Source organism: Lynx canadensis, chromosome E3 (assembly GCF_007474595.2).
Source record: "Lynx canadensis isolate LIC74 chromosome E3, mLynCan4.pri.v2, whole genome shotgun sequence".
Taxonomy (NCBI): Eukaryota; Metazoa; Chordata; class Mammalia; order Carnivora; family Felidae; genus Lynx; species Lynx canadensis.
In genome coordinates, this window is record NC_044318.1 from 9,366,128 (window position 1) to 9,393,715 (window position 27,588).

The following is a 27,588-nucleotide window of genomic DNA, read 5'->3' on the forward strand; positions in this document are numbered from 1 at the left end:
AAGCTCCACAGAGTTCCAGAAGGGAGCTTCAGGGGCAGGAGGGAACCCATAGTCAGAGACGTCTGGGAGCCCACCCACCCTTTACCTGGAGCGGCTCTGGTCCCATCTGCTCATCGTGGTGCTGTGCCATGGGGAATTGTCATTCAAAATTATTGTGCAACTCCTTAACTAAATTTGGTGAGCGCGAGACAGGCTTATCTTTCGCTGCTCCTCTGCTCCAGAGTTCCCAGCGTCCAGGGAGATGAAACAACCCAGAAGGAATTACCACGTCAGAGCAGCGTATTCTCTAGAGTGAGGGGCTAGGGCTCGGCCCCGTAACCTCGGGGAGTCCTCGGAGCTGAGTTCCGCCTCGTCAGCCAGGCTGGGAGGCGCCAGGAGCTTGCAGCGGTACAGGAGGCGTGTCACGGGTCCCAGGGTCGAAGCCATAGGCTGGCACCACAGCCAGCCTGCTAGTATTCAGATGTTTTCGCTGGCATGCTCTATCAGGAACACAGAACAGTCAAGTAGATCTGCGATTTCAGCACGTGTCTTTCAAACACAGATCCGTTTGTTGTAAGTTGCACGTATTTGTATTGCCGTGTTAACGTTATAAACAACATAAACGGGACAGGTTTTTTAAAGGTGAGAATAATTAAAAATATAAGGTGTCTGCCCCACAGCAGGGAGGTGGGGCTCATTGGGAGGCCACTGAAGGAGGCTGGTGGGGGGGGGGGAAGGCGCAGGCGCAGGAGGGCGCGGTGGTTCTCAGCCCCCAGTCTGTGCCGCCGCCTGCTCTTGGCGGCGGCCCTGGCTGCTCGGACTCCTGCTGACTCGATAGCTCCCTGTGAATCGACTCCCTTTCTTCCCCTTACATTTCGCCCCCTCTTAAGTGGTGATAGCCGCGGTGAAAGAACAGGTTCTCTGTGTGGTTAGAATTTTCTTCCCGTGCACGTGAAAATAAACACAGAACTACGCAAACAAACTGTCCGGACACCACTTGAAAATCGTGGGTCGGCCCCCACGTCTGTGGTGGGGTGGCCCCGTGGGAGGCTCCGGTCTGCAGTGTCTGACTCCGGGCCACACTGAGAAGGAGGGGCTAGCGGTCAGGGCCCATGTGGACCGGTGGGGGATGCCCTCGTCCACGCCCGAGGACCATGGCAGGTGCAGCCGTGCCAGAGGGGGTCCCAGAGGGTGGTGGGCACGGGATGTCTCCCATGAGAACACGGTGCAGGCTCAGGGCAGACTGGGTGCGGCTCTGGGTCACCCGCTCCACGTTGTGGCGGCCGTGCGTGCATCGCTGCCGGCCCTGTGTGCAGCCAGAGCCTCGTCCCCCTGTCCGTCCCATCACTGAGCGCTTGCCCTGTGGTCGCAGGCCCTGGGCCCGACCCCAGAGGCCCAGTGGAGAGCAAGACAGACAAGGCAGCTGTTCTTACGAAGCCCCCATTCGAGTGGGGGAAAGCAGACGGCAAGCGAGCAAACGGATACCCAGAACATAGAAAATCCCGGCAGTTACAAATGCCAAGAAGTAAAATTGAGACGGGGCAGAGGGGACACATTCATGCAGAAGAATTCCACGTAATTGATGGATGCTACTGCCTGCTCCAGGAGCTGGAACATGGTAACTCCCCCTCCTCAGCTGTGGGCTGCGCTTAATGACTCACTCGCACTGAGTGTTGTGTGGAAGGAGGAGGGCAGGTAACTCTCCAGTGGGGAAGTGTGACCAGCGTCAGCTCCGTCAGGTGGTGTAGACGTCACATAGGTGGACACGGTGTTGTGTTGGGAGCCCGTACCCTCGCTGCAGCGGGGTGAGAAGGGCACGTCTCCTGCGTGGGCTTCCTCCCGGAACCTGCAAGCCTAGTCTAGTGATGAGAGAACACCAGACCCAGGTTGGTGGACGTTCCGCAAAATACCTGACCAGTTCTGTCTCCTCAAAGCTGTAAGGTCACCAGAGGCAAGGAAGTCAAACACTTGGTCACAGCCAGGAGGAGCCCAAGGGGACGTGGTGACTGGATACAACCTGGTACCCTAGATGGGATCCTGGAACAGAAAGTGGACAGGAGGGAAGAACTAAGGAAGTATGAATGAAATACGGATTTTAGATAATAATAAAGAGGTAAAGGAAAAACAGGTGTAGAGGGTGTCGGAGAAGACCTCTCTGAGGTTGGTGGCATTGGAGCTGGGCCTCGAAGGATGTGATCGGGTCAGGCCAGGGTAGGGAAGACCGGGGGTGAAAGCGTCCCGGGCAGAGGAATCAGCCGTGTAACGATCCTGGGCAGAAACGAGCTTGGGCCCCTCAAGAGCGTGGAAGAAGCTGTCAGCACAGCTGGAGAGGCGTGAGGCAGAGGAGGCCAGGCAGTGAGGTCAGAGGTGGACAGGGGCCAGGCCGTGCGAGGCCTCGACGCCGTGGAAGGCGTTTGGATTTCATCCCGAGTGTGATGGGAAGGCGGTGGAGAGTTCTGAACAGAAGGGCGACATGAGCTAATTTCCACTTGAAATAACTTGAGTCTGTGTGGAGAACAAACTGGGGGTGAAGGGAGGCGGCGGCCAGGTGGGAGGCCCTTGTGCCGGTCCAGGGAAAGACCACGGCTGGCAAGGGCTGCCAGAGTCCTGGGCGCGCTCCCGCCCCTCAAGAAACAAGTGCAGGTTCACACGTCAGCGTCCTTTCCCTCCTCCGTCTCCTGAAGATGGGGGTTGACCTGAACTCTGGGTTCCAAGAACCAGCTGTTTGAAGGTCCACACCTCATGTCAAAGACCCCCATGACACGGACACCTTACAGCCCACAGCTAACCATCTCTAATTCAAGATGTTTTCCTCTCCTGGTTCGTATCTCTTTCGGAAAGTAAACAATGGACGCCGTGCTTCAGTCGGTTGCTTCGAGTTGCCCTTATTTAATTGGGAAAAATACAGTGAGGTTTCTAACCTATCCCTGCCTTCTGGAAGTTGTTGGGGGGAAAAGGAAAACAAAAGCTTCAGGCGCGTCAGAGCCTTTTGTACAGTGTAAACGGTTTCAGAATATTCTCAGTGAATCGGATTATGATTTATTAACCACATATCATTTTTCTTGTGCTGCCTCCCCTCCTTTGGGAAGGAAGTGTGGTATCAGTGGAGTAGAATAAGTATCTTAAAAAACACCTTGACATTGAATAAGCTACTGCAATTTGTGCTTTTTTTGGGGGGGGGGTTCAAAGTCAGGGTCACGCTTCTTGGCATTGCCGGGATGAGACCGGAGAGGGGTTCTGGCTTCTGTCTTATTTGTCCCCGGCCTGTTGCCGATGTTCCCGTCACTGCCGTCGAGCCCTTGCTGGACGTGTTAGGAGCCATCCTCTCAGGCTTTGTCTGTGGCCCGGCTGTGTCTGTAAATCTAGGTCCGTGAAGCTGTCTGGGCTCATCCCGGTCTCTGTGTTTGCTCCTAGAGATAGAGATGGTGATCATGGAGCGCAGCAAGCTCCCGGAGCTGGCGGCCAGCACGTCCGTGCAGGAACAGAACACCACGGACGAGGAGAAGAGCGCCGCCACGGGCTTGGAGAGCGTGCAGTGGAGCAGGTGCTGCCCGTCGTCCCCCGCTCGGGCTGGTGCTGCGGGTGGGGCTCCTGCCAGTCGGGGTGGGGGGTGCTGCTCCGTCGCTGGGGCGAGGACGTAGGCTGAGCGATGAGGGGGGCTGCCTCGGCCGGGGTGCCCCCCAGAGGTAACCGGGGGCCTCTTCCTGCCACCCGCGTGGCGCCTTGTCCTCCGCAAAGTCATCCTGCTTCCTTCCTGCTCCTCCAGCCCCCCGGCCACCACAGGCACAGCCCCTCTCGAGAGGCCACAGGAACGAAGCTGCCACTCAACCCTGTAGCGCTCACCCCTTGGAAAGGGGAAGACTGAGACATGGCACCCCCCCCTCCCCCCAAAGGGCTTTGGGGCTGTGCCCTGTCCTAAAGGGTGTGGACCACCCGTGGCCGTGCCCTGCCGCTCCCAGGAGGGAGCCCCTTGGGAGCCGCGTTTGGATCTCCCTGGCTCACTCGTTCACTGCCGTGCTACCCCGCCGCCTGTGGGGCGTGCCCTCGTGGCTCAGCCAGCGTGATTTAATGCTGCTGTCCACCTTCGACTTTTCCCCTGATTTTTCATTTCACTGATGGCCCGCGGCAGCGAAATCCTCTTAAACCATGGAGATGCCACATTTCCCGGAAACTTGCTGCAGCACCGCCCCTTCCAGAATGAGACAGGGTGTAAGCTTGCTCTCAAAGTGTGCGGCGAACTGTTGCGAGGGCTTCTTCGTTTCACAGTTACTTCCTTAACAGGTGGCCCCCCGGGCTGACCCCCCGCACTGACCTGATCCTCCTTCAGGGTTCATAAACGCACGGCACGTCAGCCTACAGAGCACTCCCTTCCTGGCCTCTCGGGCCGGAGCAGCTGAAACACACACACCATCCTCTTTATTCGTCCAGCTTGAAGCGGAGAGTTGAAGCACACTAATTTTTTCCTCCACATCCCTTGGCTTGGCAAATGTTTCAGTTATCTAACAGACAGGATTAATTTCTATCAGATGCACAAGGGGGCCATTTTTACTTTGGTTTCAACAAAAAACCCTGGAGTGTGGTGCAGGCTATCAGTTGTTGGAACTCACAGAGACCTTTTTGATTTTGCTTGGCAGCAAAAAAACATAACTCCTGGAGCTCTGAAAATGAAGGGAATCATTCTCAACACAGAAAGGGACGGGAAAACAACCTTCAGTTGCTTGGCACAGCATTAGTTAGGATAGGAATGATTGGAAAAACCACAAATGACTAGTTGGGGGGGGTGCGCATAAGCAAACGGGGGAGCGTCGGCTTGATAGAATATCAGCTGCTGCTTTTAAGTGAATACTGTCAGGATGTGTTGGGTTCCTTAGGATCTAATAAATGGAAACAGAGCACATATTTGACATAGTATGGTAATAGTATAGCTTCACTAAGCGAAAGAAAATAAGCATGTATTCTTTAAAAAAAAAAAAAGGCAACAGACCACATTGTTATGTTTTGAATGTTCGGTTGAGATTTCTTTCTTTTTTTGTTTTTCCTGATTTTTAGTGAAGAGAGGGGTTTTCTTAGAGTCGATTGAGATTGTTTCGTAACTTTCCGTGACTTTAACTGACATCTTTTACCACGTGGCTTGTAACGGAAGCTGAGCCTGGTGCCTCGAGTGGGCCCACGTGCAGGCTTGCGGCCGCGGGAACCCTTGGGTCAGGGCTGTGCTTTGCTCTGAGACCCAATCCAAGGAGAGACTGGAGCAGGTCGATAGTTGCCTTCTCCTTTGCAAAGGTATCGAGTTGTTGCTTGTCAGAAACACTGCCACAGACTTCTCCCCTCCCGGTTCCAGGCAGTGAGCAGGGAGGAGGGCGCTCCGGGGGAGGGAGGGAGCGGACTGTTCTCCTTGACATGAATCGCATCTTGACATTGGCCCACTTGTCTGAAGAAACAGCGGAGTACAAAGCACAACTGTTCTCCTACTCCTCATATATCGTGGGCCTGTGTCTGCATTTGGGGTTAAATACAGGCCTGAGAAACTGAAAAATGTTTCAAAAAAGTTTTTTTTTTTCTTTTCTTAAAAAAAAAAAAGTTAAAAAAATTACAAAAGTAATACACATTCAGAAAATGTGAAAACATTTTCAAAAAACGTATGAAGAAGGGGAAGAGGTCTCCGTGATGCCAGTCTCGAAGGCAGCTGTTACTAACGTCCTGGTTATTTCCTGCCAGTCATTTTTCATTGCCCATTTAGTGGGAACTGTGCCCTCCGTGCCCCCAGTACTTACACTTTGCCATTTATCATTTTGTCTTCTTTCTTTCCATCCAGTACCTAACACCAGGCATCTTTTTCACTGTGCTGCACTCTCAGCAAACACAATGCTAATGGCCACACGACACTTCATCTCCTAGAAGATGTTATGTCCCCCCGGCCCTCCCTCTGTTCCTGGGCATTTGGTTATGTGTATTGCTCCCAAACGAAAATATAATCCACATTCCAAGCGGCTGGTTTACAAGAAAACGTTTTATCCTGCTCTTAAGTTTGGAAGTGTTATTGCCAGGAACTTACAGAAACCCAAATCCGCACATGGCAAAACTATTCAGGCATCTGAAAGGTGCCGGATCTGGGCCGGGGAAGGTCTGGGGCCCTGGAAAAGCAGCCTGGACCTAATTGTCCCCTTCTAAAAAGGGTTCTTCCTTCAATTTCCGAGTGTCCGGTGTTCATTTGAAATGGTGCCACAAGAACATTTTCACTCCTTTCTCTTTGGCCTTTTCCAGTTAAATATTTTGAATCACCGGTATGTTTATGGGATTCAGATTTTTTTTTTTTTTTGTTAAGTCTAAAAGGTTAGGCAGTGAAGCGTCTCCCTGTGTGTCTGCCACACCTCTTCACTGCCCCCTACACAGTGGCGTTGACGGTGGCTGCGTGACCTTCTAGGAGCTACGTGTGCTCCGTCATTCACCAAGGTGCTCTGTTTTCTTGGCTTCGGCCTGGCATCCAGAGAGGCGGCCACCGTTGGTCACAGGCTCAGAGCCCCCTGCCTGTGCGGCCATATCTGTGCATGTTCTGTCATCCTTGTGATGAACATCCTTGTTCTATCTCTCCAGACCAGGCCCTTCCCCTGGAAGGGCAGCATTTGGGGTGTGAGGTTCGTGGTATTTCCACTAAGCATCAGAGTTGAGACCTCACATCGCTTCTTGCCCGTCAGAGAAAGTCCGTCCCAAGAAATTGCTGGGCCAGCACCTGCCAAAGCGAGCTCGTGGAGAAAGTGCCCTTGGAAAACACAAAACAGGGATCCTCTGTCAGCTGCACCACGCGAGGACGCTTGGCACTGGAGCACCCGGGCCTGTGTTCACGGCCCTTCGTGGTTTCACTTGAACCCTCACCGGAACCCTGTGAGGGTTTAATCCCTACTTTCCCGATGGGCAAACGGACAGGTTTTAGGTAGCTGACCCAAGGGTTTGCAGCTAGGAGAGGCTGAATCCGAGTTGGAACCCAGGCAGTCTGGCTCCAGGGCCCACGTTCTGAAATTGTTCGGACTTGCTGGTGCTCTGTCTGGTGTTGTCTGTCTCCCTCGCCGCTCCCTGTTCTTCCTTCGCTCCTCACTCGTCTCAGCGATGATGTGGTCCGTCTGTTCGCCGGCATGGGAGTGCCCCGGGAGCAGGGCTTTGCGTCGTTTACCCCCTTTGTCTCGAACAGCTGGGGCATGACTGTTGTGTGCTAAGGGGTCTGGTCCTCTGTCACTTTCCCCTGGAGATAGCTTCTCACGGGCAGAGCCCGTCCCCCACGCCTGGTGTTGGCCGCGGCACTCAGAGGGCTCGCCGCGTGCTGGTGGGAGAGAAGTGGTCACCGTGTGCGCCAGGAGGCTCATGCGCGCCCCTCCTCTTTTCCAGACCCTTCCTAGATATGGTGTACCACGCCCTGGACAGCCCGGACGACGACTACCACGCGCTGTTTGTGCTCTGCCTCCTCTATGCCATGTCTCATAACAAAGGTAAGCCTTCTCACCTCGCCCGCCTTCCTGGCATCCCCCTCCTCTGCCTCGTGGAACAAAAAAAAAGAAAGCCGCTCTCCTTGAGGGATGCCCTTTCTGGTTTTGGCAGACTCCCCCGAAACTTCTCTTCAGCCTCGTCAGAATTTCTCAGGTGCTTTTGCACAGACCAAAGCCACAGGAATTGGTTACTCAGGCAATATGGCGGGTGGGAGGAAGGGTACAAGTGAGTGTCTAACCTGGTATGACTATCTTCACACTGTGGTTTTCTTTCGACCCCTCGCTTTTACAACCTGCTGAGCAGCACCCGACCTCTTTTCCTAACATCAGAACTGAAATCAGTCAAATTGTGATCTTGGTTTTGCTATTTATAATAGCTGAAGTTCTTGCTCTGGGTTGAGGGCTAAAATAGACTCTGGGCAGATTGGGTGGAATTGTAGGTTTCCTTTCTGAAGAAAGGTGTGGTTCTCTGGCTTCCCCCATTGAGGTGGAGTGGTCAGGATCAGAGTCCCGTGGAACTGACAGATCTGGTTAGGATTCATTCGTTCACTTCCGCCCTGGGGACGGCCTCTGGTGTACCCCCCACCTGGCTTGACACCGGTAGGTTCTGAAACCTCCACATCAGAGTCTCTGCAAAGAAATCAAGAACATTCTTTCTGGCCTCTGCCAGGAGCTGGGCTTGGCGTAGAGGAGACTTTGTAGCAGGTGACGTTTTAGGAGGTTTTTCATAAGCTAATTGGGAGGTGTGGAGGTGGATGTGGGTTTTACTAAGACAGCCTATGCCTAGAAACGTTTAAGAAGCCCTCGACATAGTAAATATTTACTCTTAAATCTTTAACCCTGATAAATAAGTGGACTAGTGGCAAAAATATATATGATAAAAAAAAAAAAAAGCCTCCCCTCCCATCTCTGTCCTCCCCCCTCTTCTTCAAGGCAGTTCGTGTTAGCCGTTTCTTGCGTGTCTCTTTAGAGATCTCCATGCAGACCCAAGTACGAGCGTATAGGATTTTATTTCTACGACTGCCCCACACTGAACCATAAATAAGGTGACCCTAATTGTCCATACCCTGTTTTTCTGACATCGTCATGTATCCATGCATCATGTTCCTAGAGAACTGCCTTGTTCTTTTTGATCGTCATGTCCATGCATCATTTATTCTGCCATCATCCCCTTATTGAACAGCACCGAAACTCCTTCCAGGCTTTTCCCACCGTGGAGAGGACCCACCGTGATGGCTCTTGTCATGTGTAAGTCATTGTGCACCCGGCAAGAGACCTCTAAGAGGCGCCCAGCAGGCTCGGAATCCTGCTGACATTTCCTCCCATCTTGCTCGCTCCCGTGGCTTCTGCGATCCCCTCCAGCCCCTGGCGTGGTGAGTGGCACGCAGGAGCCCTCAGTTTCTGGGCGGAAGCAGAACTCCATGAGACCGACCGACTCCCGCCCAGGTGCCGCCCACCGCTCCCCGGCACCTGACTTCTGTGCCCTCTGCAGTCCGAGCTCCTGCCCGCTGCATGCTGGAGACTCCTACTCAGGTGTTTCAATGGCACCTGGAACAATGTGTGCCGTTCCCTGAAGTATACCCTGACCTCATCACGCTTCCTGCCGTTTCTGGTTCGGTTCAGATTGCCTACCGGGTTGAAACTACCATGACCTTTAGCTCCTTCCCTCCTTTGATCTAGCGTTTAGTCCTCCGCCTTTGTCAGTCCTCCCTCTTCAGCTGTCTGATCAGCAGAATTTAACCAAGTGTGGCTTGGTGGCTGGCTCGAAGCTAGATGCTGCAGGTGAGAGCCAGAGGCACGAGGGCAAGAGAGGTCTGGGCACGTCATTCCAGTGGCCATTATCCCAGCCTCCCTACGGGTCTAACATACGGCCGTTTCGTAACCTGTCCTCCTTAGCACTGCCAGGAGATCCTCTGTGACACGGTGTGGACCGTGTCCCTCCCGTTCAGAATCCCTTCGTGCCTTCATCTCTCCCTTAAACTCCCCCCTCCTCTTCCTGGCATTTTAAGTATCCAGACTGCACCCACCATAACAACTTGATCTGGTTCCTCTGACTTCCCTTCACAGACCTTTGGCTCTAGGTGCAAATTTTTATCTAGTGGTAGAACTCTTCCACAGAGATAAACTTGGGGATACTGACACGGTACTCCCTGAACTCCTTAAAGTTCTGGTTACAAGCAACAGGAACTACTTCTCATTAACTTAAAGCAGTAAAAGGGAAAGTCTCTAGGAAGGCCCCTGGGCCAGCTCCCAGGATCCGAGCAGTTGCTGAAAGACAGGGGGAAGGGCAGGAACCAACCAGCTCTGGGGACTTCCTCAAGGCAGATTGTGATTTGGCCCCAGCAGATCCCAGGTTGGGAGTCTGTTTCCATTCAGGTTTCACATTCTTGGGCAAGAGATCTGATTGTTGCAGCTTTTGGTGGTGTGTCTAACTCTGGAACATTCAGTCATGGCTGGGGGTCAGGGCCATATAGCACAGACTTGGCCCCAGGGCCCTGGGACTGGGACTGTTCCCAGAGCAATGAGCTTCTCTGGAAGCCTGGCAGCCATCCCGGTCAGTGCCAACACGCCTACCTGCTCCTGGCTAGTCTTCTACTTTCTTAACATTCGTTTGTGTTTCTTCCTGCCATTTTCTCGACCCCAGTGTCCCCACCTGTTGAGATTCTGCTTGCCTGTCAAGGGTCTAGTTGCAAGGAAGTTTTTTCTGATCCCTTCAGGTGATACTCACTTGGGATTTATTAGTCCCATCTAATGTGGCAGGCACATTTTATACATTACTGAATTTGACCTGCCTAAAATTCTGTTAAGGAGTTTTGCATTTATGTTCAAGAGTGATATTTGTTTATGGTCTTATAATTCTCTTGTTTTATTTGCTTTCAGAGTTATGTTTACCTTATGGAATAAATTCAGAACCATTTCCTACTCCTGGATTGTATACAGTTTTTATAGAACTGGTATGATTTCTTCCTTAACTGTTTGGTAGAATCCACCAGTGAATCCGTCTGGGCCTAGAGTTTTCTTTGAGGGAAGATTTTTAGCTACTCAGATTCTTCAGTAGATACGGGGCTAATGAAGCTTTATTTGTTCTTCTTGAGTGAACTTTGATAGCTTGTGTCTTTCAAGGAATTTGTCATTACATCTAAATTGTCAAATTTATTGGTATACCCTTGTTCATTATGTTCCTTTATTATCCTTTCAATGTCTGTAGGATCTATAGTAACGTCCCCATTTTAATTCATGGTATTGGTAGTTTAGGTCTTCATTTTCTTTTTCCTGATCAGTTTGGCTAAAGATTTAACAATTTCATACTAATTTTACGGATACTCAAAGAACTGTCTTTTGGTTTCATTGATTTTTCTGTACTCTTCTTCTGTTTTCTGTTTTATTAATTTCTGTTCATTATTTCTTACTGTTAGCTGCTTACTTCAGATTTACTCCTCTTTTTGTAGTTTCTTAAGATGGACGCCGAGATCATTGATTTTTTAAGCTAATCAGTTTTTTTCTTTTTTTGAAAGAATTTAACGTATACCGAAATTAATCTTTTTTGTTTGTAGTTGTATGAATTGTAGCACAGGTGTGGGTTTGGTCAATACCACCATAATCAGGATTCATTACAATTCCATCAATCAAAACTTCCCTCATGCTGTTATTCCTTGTCAGTCATACCCTTCCCATACCACTCCCAGATATTTAACTTTTTTTTTTTCTTTTGTGATGAGAGTTTAATACTATAAATTTCCCTCTAAGCACTACATTAGGTGTGTGCTTAGGCGCAATAAATTTTGATAGAGGTGGTTTGATTTTATTCACTTTAAAATATTTTATAACCTCCCTTTTATTTATCCGTGTCTGTTGTGTCATCTCTGTAAATTCTAGTTATGTTTCTATTAGAGATTTTCCTCCTGGTTTGGTCTCTATTAGAGATTTTTCTGTCCTGGGTCATGGTCAAGTTACTTGGAATTGGTTTGATCCTTTGGAGGCTTTTAAGCTTTGCTGGTGCTGGTCCAGAACAGCCTTTCATCTCAGGCTCACTTGGCCCCACTGCTGAGGGAGGCCCTTTCTGAAGAGTGTACCCGGTGGGCCACAGTTGGGTGGTCTTTCCACACTGGCCGCTGGGAACACGAACTCCTGTCAGCGTTGTGTGAGCCCCAGATCGTTCCACCTGCTGCGTTCCAGAAAGTTCTTCCTTTCCGTCACATGCATGTACAGAGCAGGACTTAGCTGACGCCTCAGATGGACCGTCTGCAGCTCTCTGGTCCTCCCTCCTCTCGGTTCCAGTCACTTGGCCCCTCTGAGCTCCAAACTCTGCCTTCTCGACAGAGGGAGACTGTGGCCTTTCTTGGGATTTTCTCTTTCTGGGCCAAGGCCTGGAAACTCTTTCCAGACGGTGAACTGGAGAGGTCCCTGGGCCCGCTGCCTTCGTCTCCTCCCTCACAGGGTCACCCTCCAGCGCTGCTGCTTGTCCTGTCCAGTGTGTCGTAATCACTGTTTTATGTATTTTGCCTAGTTTTCTAGTTGCTTGAATCAGGAGGCTAAATCCAACCCAGCCTGGCTGAAAGCCATGGCACTTGAAAAAGCTTTATTGTGGTCTAATCGATGTACAATAAACTGCACATATGGAGAGTATACGCTGTGATAAGTTCTGACCTATGTTTGCACCCATGAGACCATCACCACAATCAAGACAGCGTGCATATCCATCACCCCAAACCTCTCCTCCTGCCCCTTGGTCACCGTCCCCCTGCCCGCTCTCACCCCTCTCCCCGAGCAGCACCGAGTTGTTCCTTGTCACCGTAGATGAGTTTGTCCTGCCTAGAATTTTACGTAAATAAAATCGTGCAGTAGGTACTCTTATTTTGTATGGCTTCTTTCATTGGGTGTGATTATTTTGAGATTCGTCACGTCGCTCTGTGTGTCGCCGGTTCGTTTCTTCTGACTGCCGAGTAGCTTGCCTCCGTGTGTTCATCCATTCGTGTGTTAATGGGCACTTGGCTTATTTCCAGTTCTTAAGGGTAAAGTGCTAGGAACATTTACGTACAAGTCTTTTATGGATGTATATTTGCTGTTTTCTTGGGTAAATACTGAATCATACAATTGGTCTAAGTTTGTTTTTATTTTTTATTTATTTATTTATTAAAAAAATTTTTTTTTTAACGTTTATTTATTTTTGAGACAGAGAGACAGAGCATGAACGGGGGAGGGTCAGAGAGAGGGAGACACAGAATCTGAAACAGGCTCCAGGCTCTGAGCTGTCAGCACAGAGCCCGACGCGGGGCTCGAACTCACGGACCGCGAGATCATGACCTGAGCCGAAGTCGGCTGCTTAACCGACTGAGCCACCCAGGCTCCCCTAAGTTTGTTTTTAAACGTTTACTTATTTTGAGAGAGAGAGAGAGAGAGAGAGAGAGAGCGAGCGAGCATGCTTAGGGGAGGGGCAGAGAGAGAGGGAAAGAGAGAACCCCGAGCAGACTCCACGATGTCAGCACAGAGCCCGACGTGGGACTCGATCTCAGGAACTCTGAAATCGTGACCTGGGCCAAAACCAAGAGTCAAGACACTTAACTGACTGAGCCACCCAGGCACCCCAGGTTTGTTTGTTTTTAAGAAATACTGGCACATTTTTTTTCCCTAAGTAGCTGTATAATTGGCGTTCCATCACCAGCGTATGATGGGTCTTCACATCCTTGCCAGTACTTGTATGACACTCGTTTTGATTTTTGTCATTCTAATAGGTACGTAGCAGTGTCTCATTATGATTTTAATTTGCATTTTCCTAATGCCTAATGATAATGACTTTCTTTCTGTGTGCTTCATTTGCCACTCTGTGTGTCTTCTTTTTTTTTTTTTTTTTTTTTAAGTTTTTAACGTTAATTTTTGAGAGAGACAGAGACAGAGCGTGAGCAGGGGAGGGGTGGAGAGAGGGAGACACAGAATCAGAAGCAGGCTCCGGGCTGTGAGCACAGAGCTCGACACAGGGCTCGAACTCACACAACCGTGACATCATGACCTGAGCCAAAGTCGGACAGCTAACCAACCGAGCCACCCAGGCGCCCCTTTTCTGTGTGTCTTCTTTGGCGAAGTATCATTTCAAATTTTTTTACGGGTTGTTCGTTTTCTTAATTGTTGAGACTTGAGTTTTTGGGTTTTTTTTAATAATAGACGTTCTGGGTCCTTTATCAGATGAGTGTCACAAGGATTTCCTCCCAGTCTGTGACTTGTGTTTTCATCAGCTAACAAGGTCTTGTGAGGAGCAGACCTTTTTAAATTTCCATGGAGATCCTGTGGCACTTTTTCTATCTCTTTTTCTCTCCATATTTTCCCTTTCATTCTGGACTGCCTGGTCTTTAAAGGCAGAGACCATGTCTGTCCCGATGGCCTACCGTGGTACCCAACTTAATGGCTGGCAGCCGGTCGGCACTCAGCCGAAGTGTGTTGACTGATCGCCTCTCGGCCGTGCGGCGGCTTCGCTGGGCTGCTCTTTCTCTTTCTGGTAGCCCGAGCTCGGGGCCTCAGCAGGGGAGGTGTCGTCTTGGGGGTGGGGATGCCAGGCTCCAGGGGGCCAAGGGGCACTTTGTCTTTCTGGTGGCTGGCTTTCCTGACGGGCTTCCTTCCTGGAGCCGGAGCTGTGTACCTGGGAGGGAGGCGCTCCCTCATCCAGTGCTGGGCCCTGGAGGGACCACCCCACCGAGGTCCTGCCTGGGGTGCCTCCCTTTCTTCCTTGAGGCTCCTCCGCTCCCCTTCCTCCTCGACATCGAAGGGGATTTCTTCTTAAAAGAGTGGAAGTGTATAATTGAGGGAATGTAATTCCTTCTTCCATTTCCTGCTGGCGCTATTCATTTATTTCTTCCCTCAGCCTCCCAGCAGAGATCTCGGGAGCCTTATTTATTAGATGCCAGGCACTGTGGTTAATGTTGCGAATGCGGTGGTGAACCAAACACATACTTTCACAGACATGACTGTGGCTGCCGTGGAGGGAGCAGGGCGAGAGGGGTGGGAGGTGACGGCAGTATGACCGGCAAGCGGGGACACACGGCGGTGAGGAGCTTTGATTGTGTTCTGACGCAGTGGGAACTCCGAAGGTTGTTCAGGCAGGAAAGCGTTGCGCAATCTACATGGCTTCCGTGTTTACCTTCTTTTGAAAGTGACCGCTTTGTCTCAAATCGCCTTTGGTTCTGAAAGGCTGTCAGTCACGAAGAATTTGTTCCTGAAGTTACTCAGTTACTTGCTTAGGGCACAGCTGTGTGCCGGGCAGCGTGCTCAGCCTGGGGGCCCACAGACTCCAGGCTGACCGAGGCTGGGACCGCCGTCCGCTCATCAGGCGGGCGGGCAGCAGGCGAGGGTGGGCAGGGCGCCCCGAGAAAGGGGTGGGCTGGAGCCAGTCTGCGGGCATTGGGTGGGCAGTGACGGTGAACCGCATCCTATGGGCTGGGGTGGGGGGTGCTGAAGGTGGGTTCATCCGGGAACTGATCTGACCTCTGTGCACCCCTTAGAAAGGGTTCACCGTAGTTCAGCCAGAAGACGGGCAGAATGGAGAGATAATGGGCAGGTGTGGGCAGTGTCGAGGAGGTGAAAGCGAAGGGCTTTGTCGTCATCTCTCAGGTACGTGCCACACACTTCCTGTGTGCGAGGCGTCGTTCTGGGCGCTGGAACAATCTGATGAGCCTCCATCAAGTGAATGAGAAGAAATCGGGTCGTGTTGTGACAGAGAATGCACCGGTGGTGGTGGTGGTGGTGGTGCGGGGGCTACTAGCTAGGGGGGTCAAGGGACGCTGGCCTGAGGAAAGAATATGACAGCGGAGGCCTGAAGGGCGAGAAGTCCCCTCTGCCAGGATCCGGGGCAGGTGTGGTCCAGGCGAAGGGAACAGTGCGTGCAAAGGCCGCGACGTAGGCGAGAGCTTGCAGGTTCAAGGAGCAGAAAGTGAGGCCAAGCAGAGCGAGGCACTGACCAGCCGGGTGGGGACCAGATCTCGGAGGGCCTTGAAGGCTATGAAAAGGAATTTAGATTTCATTCCAAGAGCAGTGGGAAACCCTAAAGGACTTTTAAGTAGAAGAGTGACATGATCAGATGGACGTCTTTGAAGACCAGTCTGGCTACCGGGTGGAAAGTAGACGAGGCGGGTGAGGGAGAGGGTTGCCGCAGGGGATGTGGGAGGCCCAGTAGGAAGCCGCTACACCCGTCCAGGTGAGGGCTAATGTGGGTTGAATCAGCATGTTGGCTGTAGAGATGGAGAAGACTGGAAGGTTTTACGATATGTTTGGAAACTAGAAATAGGACACACTGATAGAGTGAATGGGACACTTGGGCAACTGTGTGGGGCCATTTACGAAGATGGGGAGACAAGGAGAGGAGCAGGGCTGGGGGAAGGGAGTCCTGCCTGGTTTGGACGGGAGGGAGCACCAAAGGAGGAATCTAGGTGATGCCCGGGTCCCTGACCCTGCCACTGGTGGTGATTTCTAGAATCAGCGAGCGTGGGCCATCGAGCAGGTTTGGAGAGGAAGCTGGACGCTTCAGGTGTGGCACCTGGGAGCCCGGTGCCCGGGGGACCCCAAAGGAAACTGCCTAGTGGGAAGCTGCCATCTGGCTTATGCTCCAGCCCTGGCCTGTGGGCCCAGGGTCTGCATTTGATGGGGGTCTTTTGGCTGTTGGTCAGCTGGTTTTTGGTTAGGCAGCATGCAGTTAGCCAGTTAGCCGCACTTAACCTTCAGCCTCTCTCTTCTAGATCCATACCTTCCAAGCAGGGCCCCTAATGAAATGGTCTCTCTCCGATAGATTTTTCATCATAAGACAATTTTAACATAAAAGCAATGTTAATAAAAACCAAATGTTAGCTCAGGCCTTCCAGTAAATCATAATAGATTAGATGCTGCACCGAAATGAATACCCCACTGTGGAAAGGGTTGACCGGTTGGAGGAAGGCACTCGTTGTGATTCAATTGGGCCACATAATGAATTCTGGTTCATATCTGTAATAGCAAATGTAGCCGTCTCTCCTTTGTCAGGTCTGCAGAGGCCTGGCCCGAGGGAGGGGGGTGAGTTCTGCAGCTTTCGTGTTCTTCAAGGTTTCCCTACTCCACCCACCACCCTCTCGCGCCCTCCATTTATCATTGTTTACCCGAGAGGAATCTTGGGCTTTTTGGGTTTTGTTTTATCTTGCTGAGAAGTTACTGGAACACAGATGAGAGGTATGGGAAAGGTTGAGAGGTAACAGGATAAAGGGAGGCTTTCGCCATGCAGAGAGCTGGCAAAACATCATTCTGGATCTCCAGTGACACATAATCAGAACTGGAAGTACATTGGAAATCGGCCCAACATCTGGTTTGCTTTCGAAATAGTGGGTCTATAGTTTCCCAAAGCTGGCAATGCTTGCGTGACTACAGCCAAGGAGACCTCGGCCAAAAGAAAACAAGTTTTTTGCCCATCACTTACCCGGTTCCGTTGTGGTCTCTTCATCCAGGGTTGTCTGTCTCCGTCTTTCTCTGTACCTTTGGTCTGGGTCTCTTCCACCCCTGTCCCAGATGGGGGCTATTGCTAAGGAGGAAGAATCCAGAAATCAGAACTTAGAGGGGAAGCTTCTGACATCATGGAGCCACACCCTTGCCTTCCATTTCGGACTTGCTGGGTCAGTTGGGAGTTCCGTCCCCACCCTCCCCCCCAACCCCGTGGTCCCTGGGTGGAAATAATGCAGAGGGAGACCCTTTCTGACTCACTTGGACAGAGAGGGATCTGACCCCAGCGGGGAGGGAACCCGGAAGCGTGTGGTCTGCTGGAAGTCTGAACGTGCTCGCACATCTTCCCAGGCCATGTGAAGTACATCTGGGTTTCTTTGGAATTTCTCTATTGCTCAGCACTTAAGGGTTGAAGCAAATAGGACAGTGTATTATCCACAGTGTTTACTTCAGTCGGAGTTTGGAAATGGCTTGCAGAGGAACTCAGTCAGGCTTGCAACAAAATCTGCCTTTTAGTGCCTAAAACCTGTGTGTGTGCGTGTGTGTGTGTGTGGGGGGGGGTGTGTGGGTGTGTGGAGGGGGTGCGTGTCCATGCACACATGTGCGCCGTTTTCCTGTTCACATGCATGTTCTGGTCATACCGTGACATTGGCCTTGTTAATAACAACCCTCAGCCACTAATTGGTTTGAACCCAGAAGAATGAAGCTTTTGAATTGCCACACGGGCCTTGAAAGCCAAGGTCTGGAATGGGATAATTCAGAGTAATGGGGCGGGGGGCGGGGGTGGTGGTTAGAGGCCACGGTGGGAGAAAGAGAGAGATGGGGAGGAAGTGAGGCACCTGGCCCAGGAGGAACTTTGGGGAAGGAACAGAGACGTTCAGAGGGGTTTTTGCAAATTTTTACATGTGTCGTATGGAGTCGATCCCGTTCTCTGTCTCCCTGTCGGCCGGCAGTAAAATCCACCTCACGTAGAGCGTGGGGAAGAGTGCCTTGAGGAGAGGGATCGCCTTGAGTGGCCGGGGGGCAGTGGAGACCACTCCAGAGTAGGCATGAAGGAGCACAACCGAATCACGTCGTCTCCCGCTAGCTGCCGTCCCGGGATCTTGGCGTCCAAGCCTTGCCCGTCCCTTTCCCCCAACGTCTACCTCGTCGCTTCCTTCCGGAGTCCCCACCTCCACCCTCCGCGAGCTCTTGCCCACGCCTTGCAGCTGCTGCCTGTGAAGCTCGAGGCAAATGCTCGCTCCTTCAGGATCCTCCCTGGGTGGCGCATCCCTGAGTCAGCCCCCAAACAGCATAGCATTTAGAAGTTAGCTGGACCTTGTCCACCTTTGGAATCTTCCTATCCTAACTGTGCTGCTTCCTTGCTCTGTGGCCTTGGAGACGTGACTTAACATCTCTGGGCCCTCATTTACAACTAAAGGGGGGGGTTGTGCTGGACTCTGGTCCTGTGAAGTTGTAGAAGGAACTGTTTCAGTCCCCCCCCCCCCCCCCCCCCCCCCCCCCCCCCCCCCCGCTTCACAGAGAGTGGAGTCGCCACTTGAGGAAAGTCACGATAACCGTGGAGTGTTTTTCTTCCTGTCGAGAGAGGATTTGGCCACAGATTTCCTCATGTTTGGACAAATTCTCAGGGAGTGGGGGCCCTAATAGGAAAGAGACAAAATGGAGCTCGTCATGGAAGTTCAAGAACCGGTTCAAGTCCCTGACTGTCCCGGTTCTGGTGACCACTGCCGCGTCCCCGAGGGAGCCAGCGGCTGGGCCCCTCCTGCCATCCTCGCTGAAGGGGGCCGAGAGATGGTCTGGCCCAGGAGCACTTCTCCCCTGGAACCACTGGCTGCCAGGTCCCAGGGAACCAGAAATGGGAGGATTAGAGCGATGTCAGGATGGTGTTGACATCTCTGGGGAGGAAAAACAGACGCCAGAAAAATTTCACTTGATGTTCTTTTTGCCATTTAATAAAGCAGCGTGCTTCGGAGTTAGACGTTTAGCATCAAAATGGGATCTAGAATCCGCAAATTGAATTTTCCTCGCCGTCAAGTGTTTTGACGAAGCCGCTGCTGGTGAGGCGGGAGAGGGAGAACGGCCCAGCTCCAGCCCTCAGGCCGTCCCTCACCCGTGTCATCTCCCCGGCATGGCTTAGCCTTTGGTTCGGAGCTGGAAGGAATTCAATAAAGCAAGATATATTGTTATGGTTTATTACGTCAATGCGTGTGTGGAGGAGTTACTTAGAATCCAGACAAGCAGCTCTTCAGTGCTGTCCTCCACTGTTTTGTCAAGGTTCTAAATGAAGCGTCATCTAGTACTCAAGGGGCCGTATTTCAAGAGTTCCGAGAAGTGTCACCTTCCCCCTTTGGTAGAATAACAGGAAAAGACGTGCTTCAAGCGCAAACAATCCATTCAGCTCTCCAGCCTTGGATCAGGCGAACCATTTGTCTCTGTAAGTGTATTTTTCCAGGGCCACCTTCGAAGGGGGGTAAGGATTCGGGGCCCCTCTCCGCACCTGGCCTGCCGGAGTCGCCCTCACAGGTCTTCTCCTCGCCCGGCCCCCCAGGTTCCACTTCAAGGAAACTGACACTCAGTGCCCAGCTGGACTCTGTGCCCTCGCATTTCCTCTTCACAGCCACCTCTCCCATGTCTTGTCTGTTGTGTTCGAAACGCCGTCAGTGTTTACTGGCAGGAAAAGGATTCCTTTGCCACTTGAAGGTAGATCCGCGCCGTCGACATCTTTGTATTTGCGCCTCTCTGTCGCGAGCGCTTAGCCCGGTCTCTCTTCGCTGGCCCCGCCCCTCGCCTGGTGTGGTGCCCCCCACCCACCGCCTGTGTGCTCGTTGAGTGGCCAGCCCCGCTCATCGAGTTCTCTGCCAGGAGCTAGAGGCACACCTGCCAGGCGTGACTGCGGTTTCCTTTCCGTCCGGTCGCTTCGTCTTCGTGTGCGTTTCCCCCACCGTGGAATGTGTCCGATAATGGGTGGCCTCTGGTGGCACACAGGCCTAGCATGAGGTGGCCGAGTGGCACGTCGTGCAGAAGTCCCTCCTTTCCCGTGTCCCCCGATTATGTCCGGGAGCGTGTCACTTTTCGGGGCTGGCGTGCCTTCCGCACCTCCTAAGGATCTGCCGAGTCCCGTCTTTAACAGAGAGAGCAGGCCTGGGCCGCGATGAGTTGACGCAAGTCAACGATCCTTGACTAAAATGCAAAAGCATTGTCTTTTTTTTTTTTTTTTAACACTGCCTGTCAGCGTGGCAGCATGTTGATTTCCAGCTTACACGTGGGGATAGAAAATGTGTGTTTTGATATGTACTGATTCAAGTTCCATTTCAGAGAACTGTGCAGTGAGCTCTAGCTCAGGCAGCACCGGTCGTGGCAGAAGTCACGGAGATGGACCCCGGGTCGCCGAGGTTGGGCAGCGCCTCCTGGGGCGCCTTTCAGGATGAGCGGGGTTCTCATGAGGCGGCCCCCTGACAGCTCGCCCCTTTGTGCGTTCCAGGCATGGATCCTGAAAAACTCGAGCAAATCCAGCTCCCGGTGCCCAGTGCGGCCGACAAGACCACCTACAACCACCTCCTGGCCGAAAGACTCATCAGGATCATGAACAACGCTGCCCAGCCAGGTGCCTGGGGTGTGGCTGCTCACAGGGGCGGTAGAGTGAGAGGGACCGGGCCGCCGGACCACGCACCAGGAGCCCTGGGGCCTCGGCCTGGCCTTTCTGAGAGCGCAGGCAGATGTCAGCTCCTCCCTGGGCCGCCCGTACCGCTCTGTCCATCCGCGTCTTCTCCTCGGGATCTCCTCCTCCTTCCTCCCCTGTCTTTCTTCTCCTTCCGCACCCAACCCTTCTTGTGTCAGTTTTGCCAGCGTGTGTCACCCTCCTCTCGGGGAGGCCAAGGCCACGTTTGAGCACGAACCAGCCTGAGAGTGTGTACGAGGGAAGTTTGGAAGGTTCGGATCAGGGGCCCTTGATGGTACAAGACCTGCCCAGCGTGTGGCACCTGTCAGCCCAGTTCTGAGGTTTTGGCCGAGGATCCTCAGCCAAGGCAAGGGCTACAAATAACAGGAGGGATGACCAAGCACAGTGATTCCTAAGCGGGGACAACTTTGCCCGCAGGGGACGTTTGACAATGTCTGGGGACATTTTTGGTTGTCACAACGTGAAGAGGTGTTACTGTTGGCCTCCAGGGGTCAGGGATGCTGCACAGGACAAGTGCACAGGACAGCCTCCAATGACGTAGGATTATCTGACCCAAAACATCAGCAGTGCTGAGCTTGAGGGACCCTGATCGCCAGGCGGGTTCTCTGCAGAGGCAGGGGGATGGGCCATCAGGGTGTGTGAGAGGGCACAGAAACGGGCCCAATGGAGATGTGGCCTGGTTAAGAGGGAACCACTGAGCGGTACAGTAGGAGCAGTCAGGCGATGAGCCCACGTCAGGCTCAGGAGAAGGGCAAGGGTGGGAGTCGTGATAACAGGTGAGGACTCCAGAAGTTAAGGGGCGTGGGCTCCACGAAGCGGCCAGAGCCCCTTGGAGGCCAGAGGGGCCAGAGCCTCCATGACTTCGGGGAGGGTATACAGAGGCGTGGGGGGATGGCTCCACGGAGAAATGTTGATCGAGTGCCTCCTGCATGCCAGCCACTGTGTGCAGATGACGAGGGTCCAGGAAGTACAGGACAGGTGTGGCTCGTGCCTTCCAAGAAGCCATGGCTGGGCATCCCAGACTGCTGCGACTCCACGAGGAGATAGAATCTCGAGCTCAGGGGCGCTCGGGGCTAGAACTAACACTGTGGCACTCACAGACATAGGGGTGGTGTTTAAAGCCACGGGAGAGAAGAGAGGCATATCGGGGACCAAGCCCTGGGCCACTGCAGGTATCTCAAGGTGATGCAGAGGGACAGCCAGCACGGGAGCCTGAGCCGGGTCCCACACGGAAGAAGAGGGGCAGCGAGAGAGACAGGTGTGGCTCAGGACCAAGGGCACTTGGTGGGGTCACTTTCTACCGAAAGGTCCAGTGTGGGGAACAGAGGTCGTCCCCGGGGACAGTGGCTCAGGGGGCAGTTGGCAGGGGCTCTGTGAGCAGGTTGGCTCGGTGGTTGAAGATGGCAGAGCGTGGCCTGGGTGTTGGAGAGGAGCCTCCGGGGTGGGGAGGGACGGCAGCCCCTTAACGGGGCCAGTGGCAGCAAGTCTGCGCCTGCCAGGAGCTTGCAAAGGAAGAAGGGTCTTGGTGGAAGATCACATCCCAGTCGCCTGGAGGCGGCCGCAGGGGTGTCGTGGCTGAGCCAGGGGGGTTCCGCGGAGGGGCAGGCAGCAGCGAGACTGAGCCCCGGAGAGCTGGAGGTGGGAGGCGGGCGGCGGGTGGGCACAGCCTGCGGGGCTGTGTTCGTGCTGGGTCCGTGGTGGGGCCCTGAGAGAGAGCCTCGGAGCTGAGACCAAGCAGCCTCTCCCAGTAGATGCTTCCCTCTTCTCCGGTTCCCCTCCTGACACGTGAAGCAGGAAAAGGATGGGCAGGGAGGTGAGCACTCGTGCGTCTGCCTCGAGTTTTTCCCGGTAGCCTGTCCCGGTCCTCAGGGTTCCCAGGGCCTCAGGGCTGCAGCCTTGAGACTTCCTCCTCTCTTGGCCCTTCTTCCACATCGAGCCGTCTCCGAGAAATGAGCTTAAAGACGCAGGGAGGAGCCTGCCTGAGAGCGGGGTGCCCTCCCATCAGGCAGCTTCTAGGAGCTGTGCTCCACGGGGCTTTTGGCATTCAGAGCCCCCGGAGTCCACTACCGCCCGGGGTGAAGCTTTGGACAAGTCACTTCACTTGTCTAAACCCCAGTCTTTAGAGTGCCATAGCGGTGGGTTTTTGTAGAGACTTCTCGAGAGAGGGGTCCGTACGGTGCCCAGCGCGGTGCCCGGTTCACAGTAGCACGGTAGGTGGGTCAGTCATGGACAGAAACCCATACTCAGACTGGCCGAAGCAATCCAGACAGAAACAAAACTACTGGCTTGTGCGACTTGAGGTCTTGTGTAACTTCAGTGCCGGCTTCAGGCGCAGCCGGGTACCGAAGCTCAAGTTGTTAAGGCTGTTTCTGGACTCTACCGCTGTGTGTGTGCCCTTCTCTCCTCGGGCTCTGGGCCTGCCAGACATACTCTGGGCGGTCTGGGGGAAAGGGTGGACTGTGGGGGAGGGGGTGGGCAGTTGGTAGAACCCCGAACAGAAGATTCGAAACTCTGGCGAGGGTGCGGGGTGGCCAGTGTGGATCCTGGTCTGGTGCCGCTCAGGCCCCACCACTGTGCCCGTGCTGCTCTCGGCCCAGCGCGAGGAGAGGTTCTCTTGCCCGGTGGTACCAGCACGGTGTGGAATTGAGCCTTATTGGCTGACTGGCTCCCTCGCTCGTCCCTCCCTCAGTCACCGTGACCAGAGGGATAGGGCATCTGACCAGCCTGGCCGATGTGCCTGTCCCTGGGACAGAGGGGAGGGACCAGCTGCACCCAAATTGCATGCCCAGGAGTGGAGTTGGTGATTCTCCAAACGAAAGTGGGGGTGCTTGTTCCTGAAAAGAGGAAGGAACCCAGCCAAGCAGAGCAACCACAGACGGCCGCTTTTTCAGCCTCCAGTAATAAATAGTAACAATCTTTTTCCTGCCTCCTCTCCCCTGATAAAGGGGGTGCAGGGGAGTACCTGGCATGGGCGGTGTGGGTACATTGTATTGTCCTTGACTGGGGAGGGGTTGGCCCGTGGGTTTCCCTCCGTGTCCCCACTGGGTGTCCAGGGCCCGTCACCTGTTAACCTCAGAGCGATAAAGGCGAGGAGCTGTATTTGAGGGCTTCCCGCCAGGGTGTGCGAGCCTGACCCAGGTTTCCCGTGCAGATGGGAAGATCCGGTTGGCGACGCTGGAGCTGAGCTGCCTGCTCCTAAAGCAGCAAGTCGTGGCCAGCGCGGGCTGCATCATGAAGGACGTGCACCTGGCCTGCCTGGAGGTGAGGGCCCTGCCCCCGCGGCCGTGTTCCACCGGAGGGGAGGAGGCGGTGGGCAGGAAGCTGCTGGATCTAGATCGGAGCCCCAGCGTCCGCAGCACCAGCGAGAAGCAGGGCGTGATGGCCCCGATGCCTCTGCAGAAGAACTGCCCTTCCTCTGAGACTGGCCCGATGAACCCGCCTAGTTACTGAATTTGTGTGGTTTCTGTTACAGTTACCGGCCTTTTATTTGTCACCGGAATTGTATTATTCTCCTTTCTGCATTACAGAGATTTTATACATATTCAAACACACGCACGCTGCTTATTTACTTACGGTTTATCGTGCCAATACCTGCATCCGTTGTTTTTAAATAGTTTTTATTGCCTTCCCCCTTATTTTTCATGTTTATTTGAGAAAATTTGGAAAGTACACGGGGGAAAAAGTAGCAACCCGAGTCGACGCTTTGTTGGGTGTCTCTCCAGATACACACACATGTATAAAAATGGAGTCACCATGGCCATATTTTATAACCTGCTGCCCCCACCTAACTCGGTGTTACCACCTTCCCCTGGCACCACCTTGAATCACCTCTCTTTTGCCCCGTTTTTATTTTGAGCTCACCCTCCCTCCCTCCCTCTCACATTACGAACCACTAGATAGATTTAAGGATATTAGCCCGGCCTCTCCCCTGTTTTACATGCTCTCAAATTTTGGAATTAGTAACTCACCCGACTCCCTGCCCTCCCTCCCCACCTCCCTCTGTTTTCACAGGGCGCCAGAGAAGAAAGCGTTCACTTGGTCCGGCATTTTTATAAGGTACGTTGCCAGAGCACAGGGGACGGCAGCGTGGTGTGGGTCACGTAACGGGGACTGTAGTGTGTGGGCATACGCACATGAAGGTCACAAGTCCGTGGATGCTCCGTATACCTGTGCTTCCCTAGTGAACCGCGTGCAGCGTCCCAGTCCCCAGTCCCTGGTTTCCCCCTGCTTCTCTTACCAGGGCACCTGTTGAGGATTCAGTGCTACTGCGGACGGTTTATCAGTCACATGTGAATTTGTGTATTGCTGAATTTACATATAAGTTGTGAATTACTTACACCTTCACATGGCTAAGTCACATATGTAAATTAATAGGTGCATGAATTATGTTTTTCATGTAAAGTAACTTTGAATTGTTTGTGAATTTATGAATTATATGCATGTACATTATTATCTTTTTAATATTTTATTTTTGAGAGAGAGAGAGAGAGAGAGAGCAAGCATGAGCAGGGGAGGGGCAGAGAGAGAGGGACACACAGAATCCCAACGGGCTCCAGGCTCCGAGCTGTCAGCACAGAGCCCAACACGGGGCTTGTACTCACAAACCACAAGATCATGACCTGAGCCGAAGTCGGACGCTTAACCGACTGAGCCACCCAGGCGCCCCTGCATGTACGTTATTTATAGACCTGTGTGCCAGGAAACCTCGTACAGGCTTCTAGACGTTTATCATTAAGGGTAGTGAGATTTTGTAAAGGTCCACCATGACTTTGAGTAACAGAGAAATTTGTAGATTCCTCTTCGGATTCCGGATGTTTAGTTTTGAAATATCTCCTTGTGATGGTTTTGTGTCATTCTTATCTAGGGCATGATGTATTCCTTAGGGAAGCATGTAATTTGTCAGCAGTAGGTGGATTACTCCATATTCACATGGACCTAGTCCCTTCCTGGTTTTCGACCTCTGCGTCAGGTCTTTCCAGGTCCAGTTAGCCACAGTTTCTCCTTGTTGTTTGGCTGATGAGGAGAAAGGTGTTAGCGCTGCCATTTTCTTGTTGTTCAACCTCTTTGATTTTTTGTATTCTCTTTAAACTGCCATGAATTATAGGCACATAGGCACCGGAACTCTTTTCTTTGCAGGAAGCTTTTTAAGCCACTGCCCATTATTGTCCATGTTCATTGAGAGAAAAGCAGGCCTTGTAATCCAGGATCCACCTCGTCAGGCTCAGACGACCCCGTGCAGCTGCAGCATGGTGGGCACACCCAGCCGAGGGTGGACCCCTGTGGGCCCCCATGCACGGGGGAGGAAATCCCAGGCTCCCCTTAGACCATCGCAAGAGGCTTGGCCTCAGCAAGGATACACGTCCTCGGCAAAGCCCAGGAGAAAGCGGAGGCCTCACGGCTGCATTAGTCATCTTTGGGTCTCTTTCCAGGATAACTGCTCTTAGTTTGTCCCCTGCCCCCCACCCCCCACAGAAAGTCTTGCATTGCAAAAACCGAAAGACAGAGATACATAGGTAGACATTTGCCCAGAGGGTTTTCTTCACCATTAGCGAAACGAGAGCCATATTTGAATTGCAGCTCCCTTCTCCCCACCCAGATCGTTCTTTCATCCTGTAAGTTTTACTTATGAGGTCTTACATATAATACAATCCTATAAGGTCCTAAGTATAATAACTCAGAAGGTGTTGGATATTTCCAGGTTCGTGATTTCTGTGGTTCTTTCGTGGAACTTATACTGGAAAAATGTATAAAGGATCTCCTCCATTTCCACCCTGCCCATGTATTTGTGTTTGTACATGTGTGATTCAGGACTTAGGAGAGAGACAGGACAGTTCCAATAGTCCAGATCATTCAGCTAAATCTCCCCTCCCCTCCCCAGCTGTGCTGTGTCCAGTGGTGCCCATAATGACCATGCTCGCATTTAGCAGCCCTGGCCGGGCGGCGGGCTCTGTGCTCAGGTTGACCCGTGTCACCCTCACGGCGACCCGCGTAGATGTGGGCTGTCACCCAGCGAGAGGCTCTGAGAGGTGAAGCTGGGATTTGACCCCTGGTGTACATGTTTCAGACCCAAGTTCTTGGCCATCACAGCCCCGCGGAGCTACAGAGCCTCACAGGCGTGCCTCAAAAATGAACGGACCAGGCTGTATAATTTTAGCGTTAAGTATACTTAATTATATGCTTCCTTTCCGAGGTGTGGCGCCTCCTGGTTTGAACACGGCAGCTGAGCCGGGCTTCCCCATCTCTCCCACCGTTCTTGACAAATACATGATGTTGAACACTCGCCATTTTAACCACATTTATATTTTAATTATATGTGGTAGTGTTTTGTTGCTGTTTTAATTAGCTGCCTTGACAGAAGGGATCTAACTATACGTGCTTAGAAAAAAAGGGGGGGGGGGAGAGTCGTTGAGAGGCGCAACATGATATCCGGGCTTTCGTTTGAGAGAGCGTGTGTGTTCATGCTCACGTGTGTGTTTTACTTCCTGGTGATTTTCTAGAACTCGCTAATGAGAACCAGATGGCCCCCCAAGCCGTGAAGTGGAGTTTATAATACTTTGGTGTTTATGGAAAAAATATGCATAATCTCCCTCCCTTCCTTCCTTTTTAGGGAGAAGAAATTTTTTTGGACATGTTTGAAGACGAGTACAGGAGCATGACAGTAAGTGAGGGGCCAGAAAGCGCTGGCGTGGCCTGTGCGGCTCGTCCTGTGGAACCGAGAGAATTCTCACTTGGGCCTTTAAGGACACAGATTGGTGGGGAACTGAGTTGGAAACGGTGCCTCTGACTCGCTGCCACTTTTGAAATCTCAGATGACACTCACTCCCCCTGTTAGGGTCGTGCCGTAGATGGGTCAGAAAGATTCACTTGGGTGCAAAATGGTCCCTGACTGAGGTCTCACGCCACGTCAGGAATGTAAAGCATGTTGTACGTGGTTCTGCCCTTGCTGCCCGCGTCACCCTGATGGGAGTGGCTGCTGTCATTCTCTCCCGTCACCGATCAGGAGGCCCC

The 27,588-nt window shown here is 52.6% G+C and overlaps 1 protein-coding gene across 12 annotated transcripts in view; it reads left to right on the forward strand.

Moving 5' to 3' along the window:
* The window catches only part of CLEC16A (C-type lectin domain containing 16A), a 203,511-nt gene that overhangs the window by 61,600 nt on the left and 114,323 nt on the right, over positions 1-27,588 (forward strand). For all 12 annotated transcript variants that reach the window (XR_003965687.2, XR_003965689.2, XR_003965688.2 and 9 more), the window contains 6 exons: positions 3,394-3,523; positions 7,357-7,457; positions 20,383-20,505; positions 23,732-23,841; positions 24,592-24,636; positions 27,188-27,238. Coding sequence is in view for 9 of the 12 variants with exons in the window: in XM_030301390.2 (XP_030157250.1) it covers positions 3,394-3,523; positions 7,357-7,457; positions 20,383-20,505; positions 23,732-23,841; positions 24,592-24,636; positions 27,188-27,238 (560 nt within the window). In the remaining 3 variants the exon portion in view is untranslated. The remainder of the gene's footprint in view (positions 1-3,393; positions 3,524-7,356; positions 7,458-20,382; positions 20,506-23,731; positions 23,842-24,591; positions 24,637-27,187; positions 27,239-27,588) is intronic.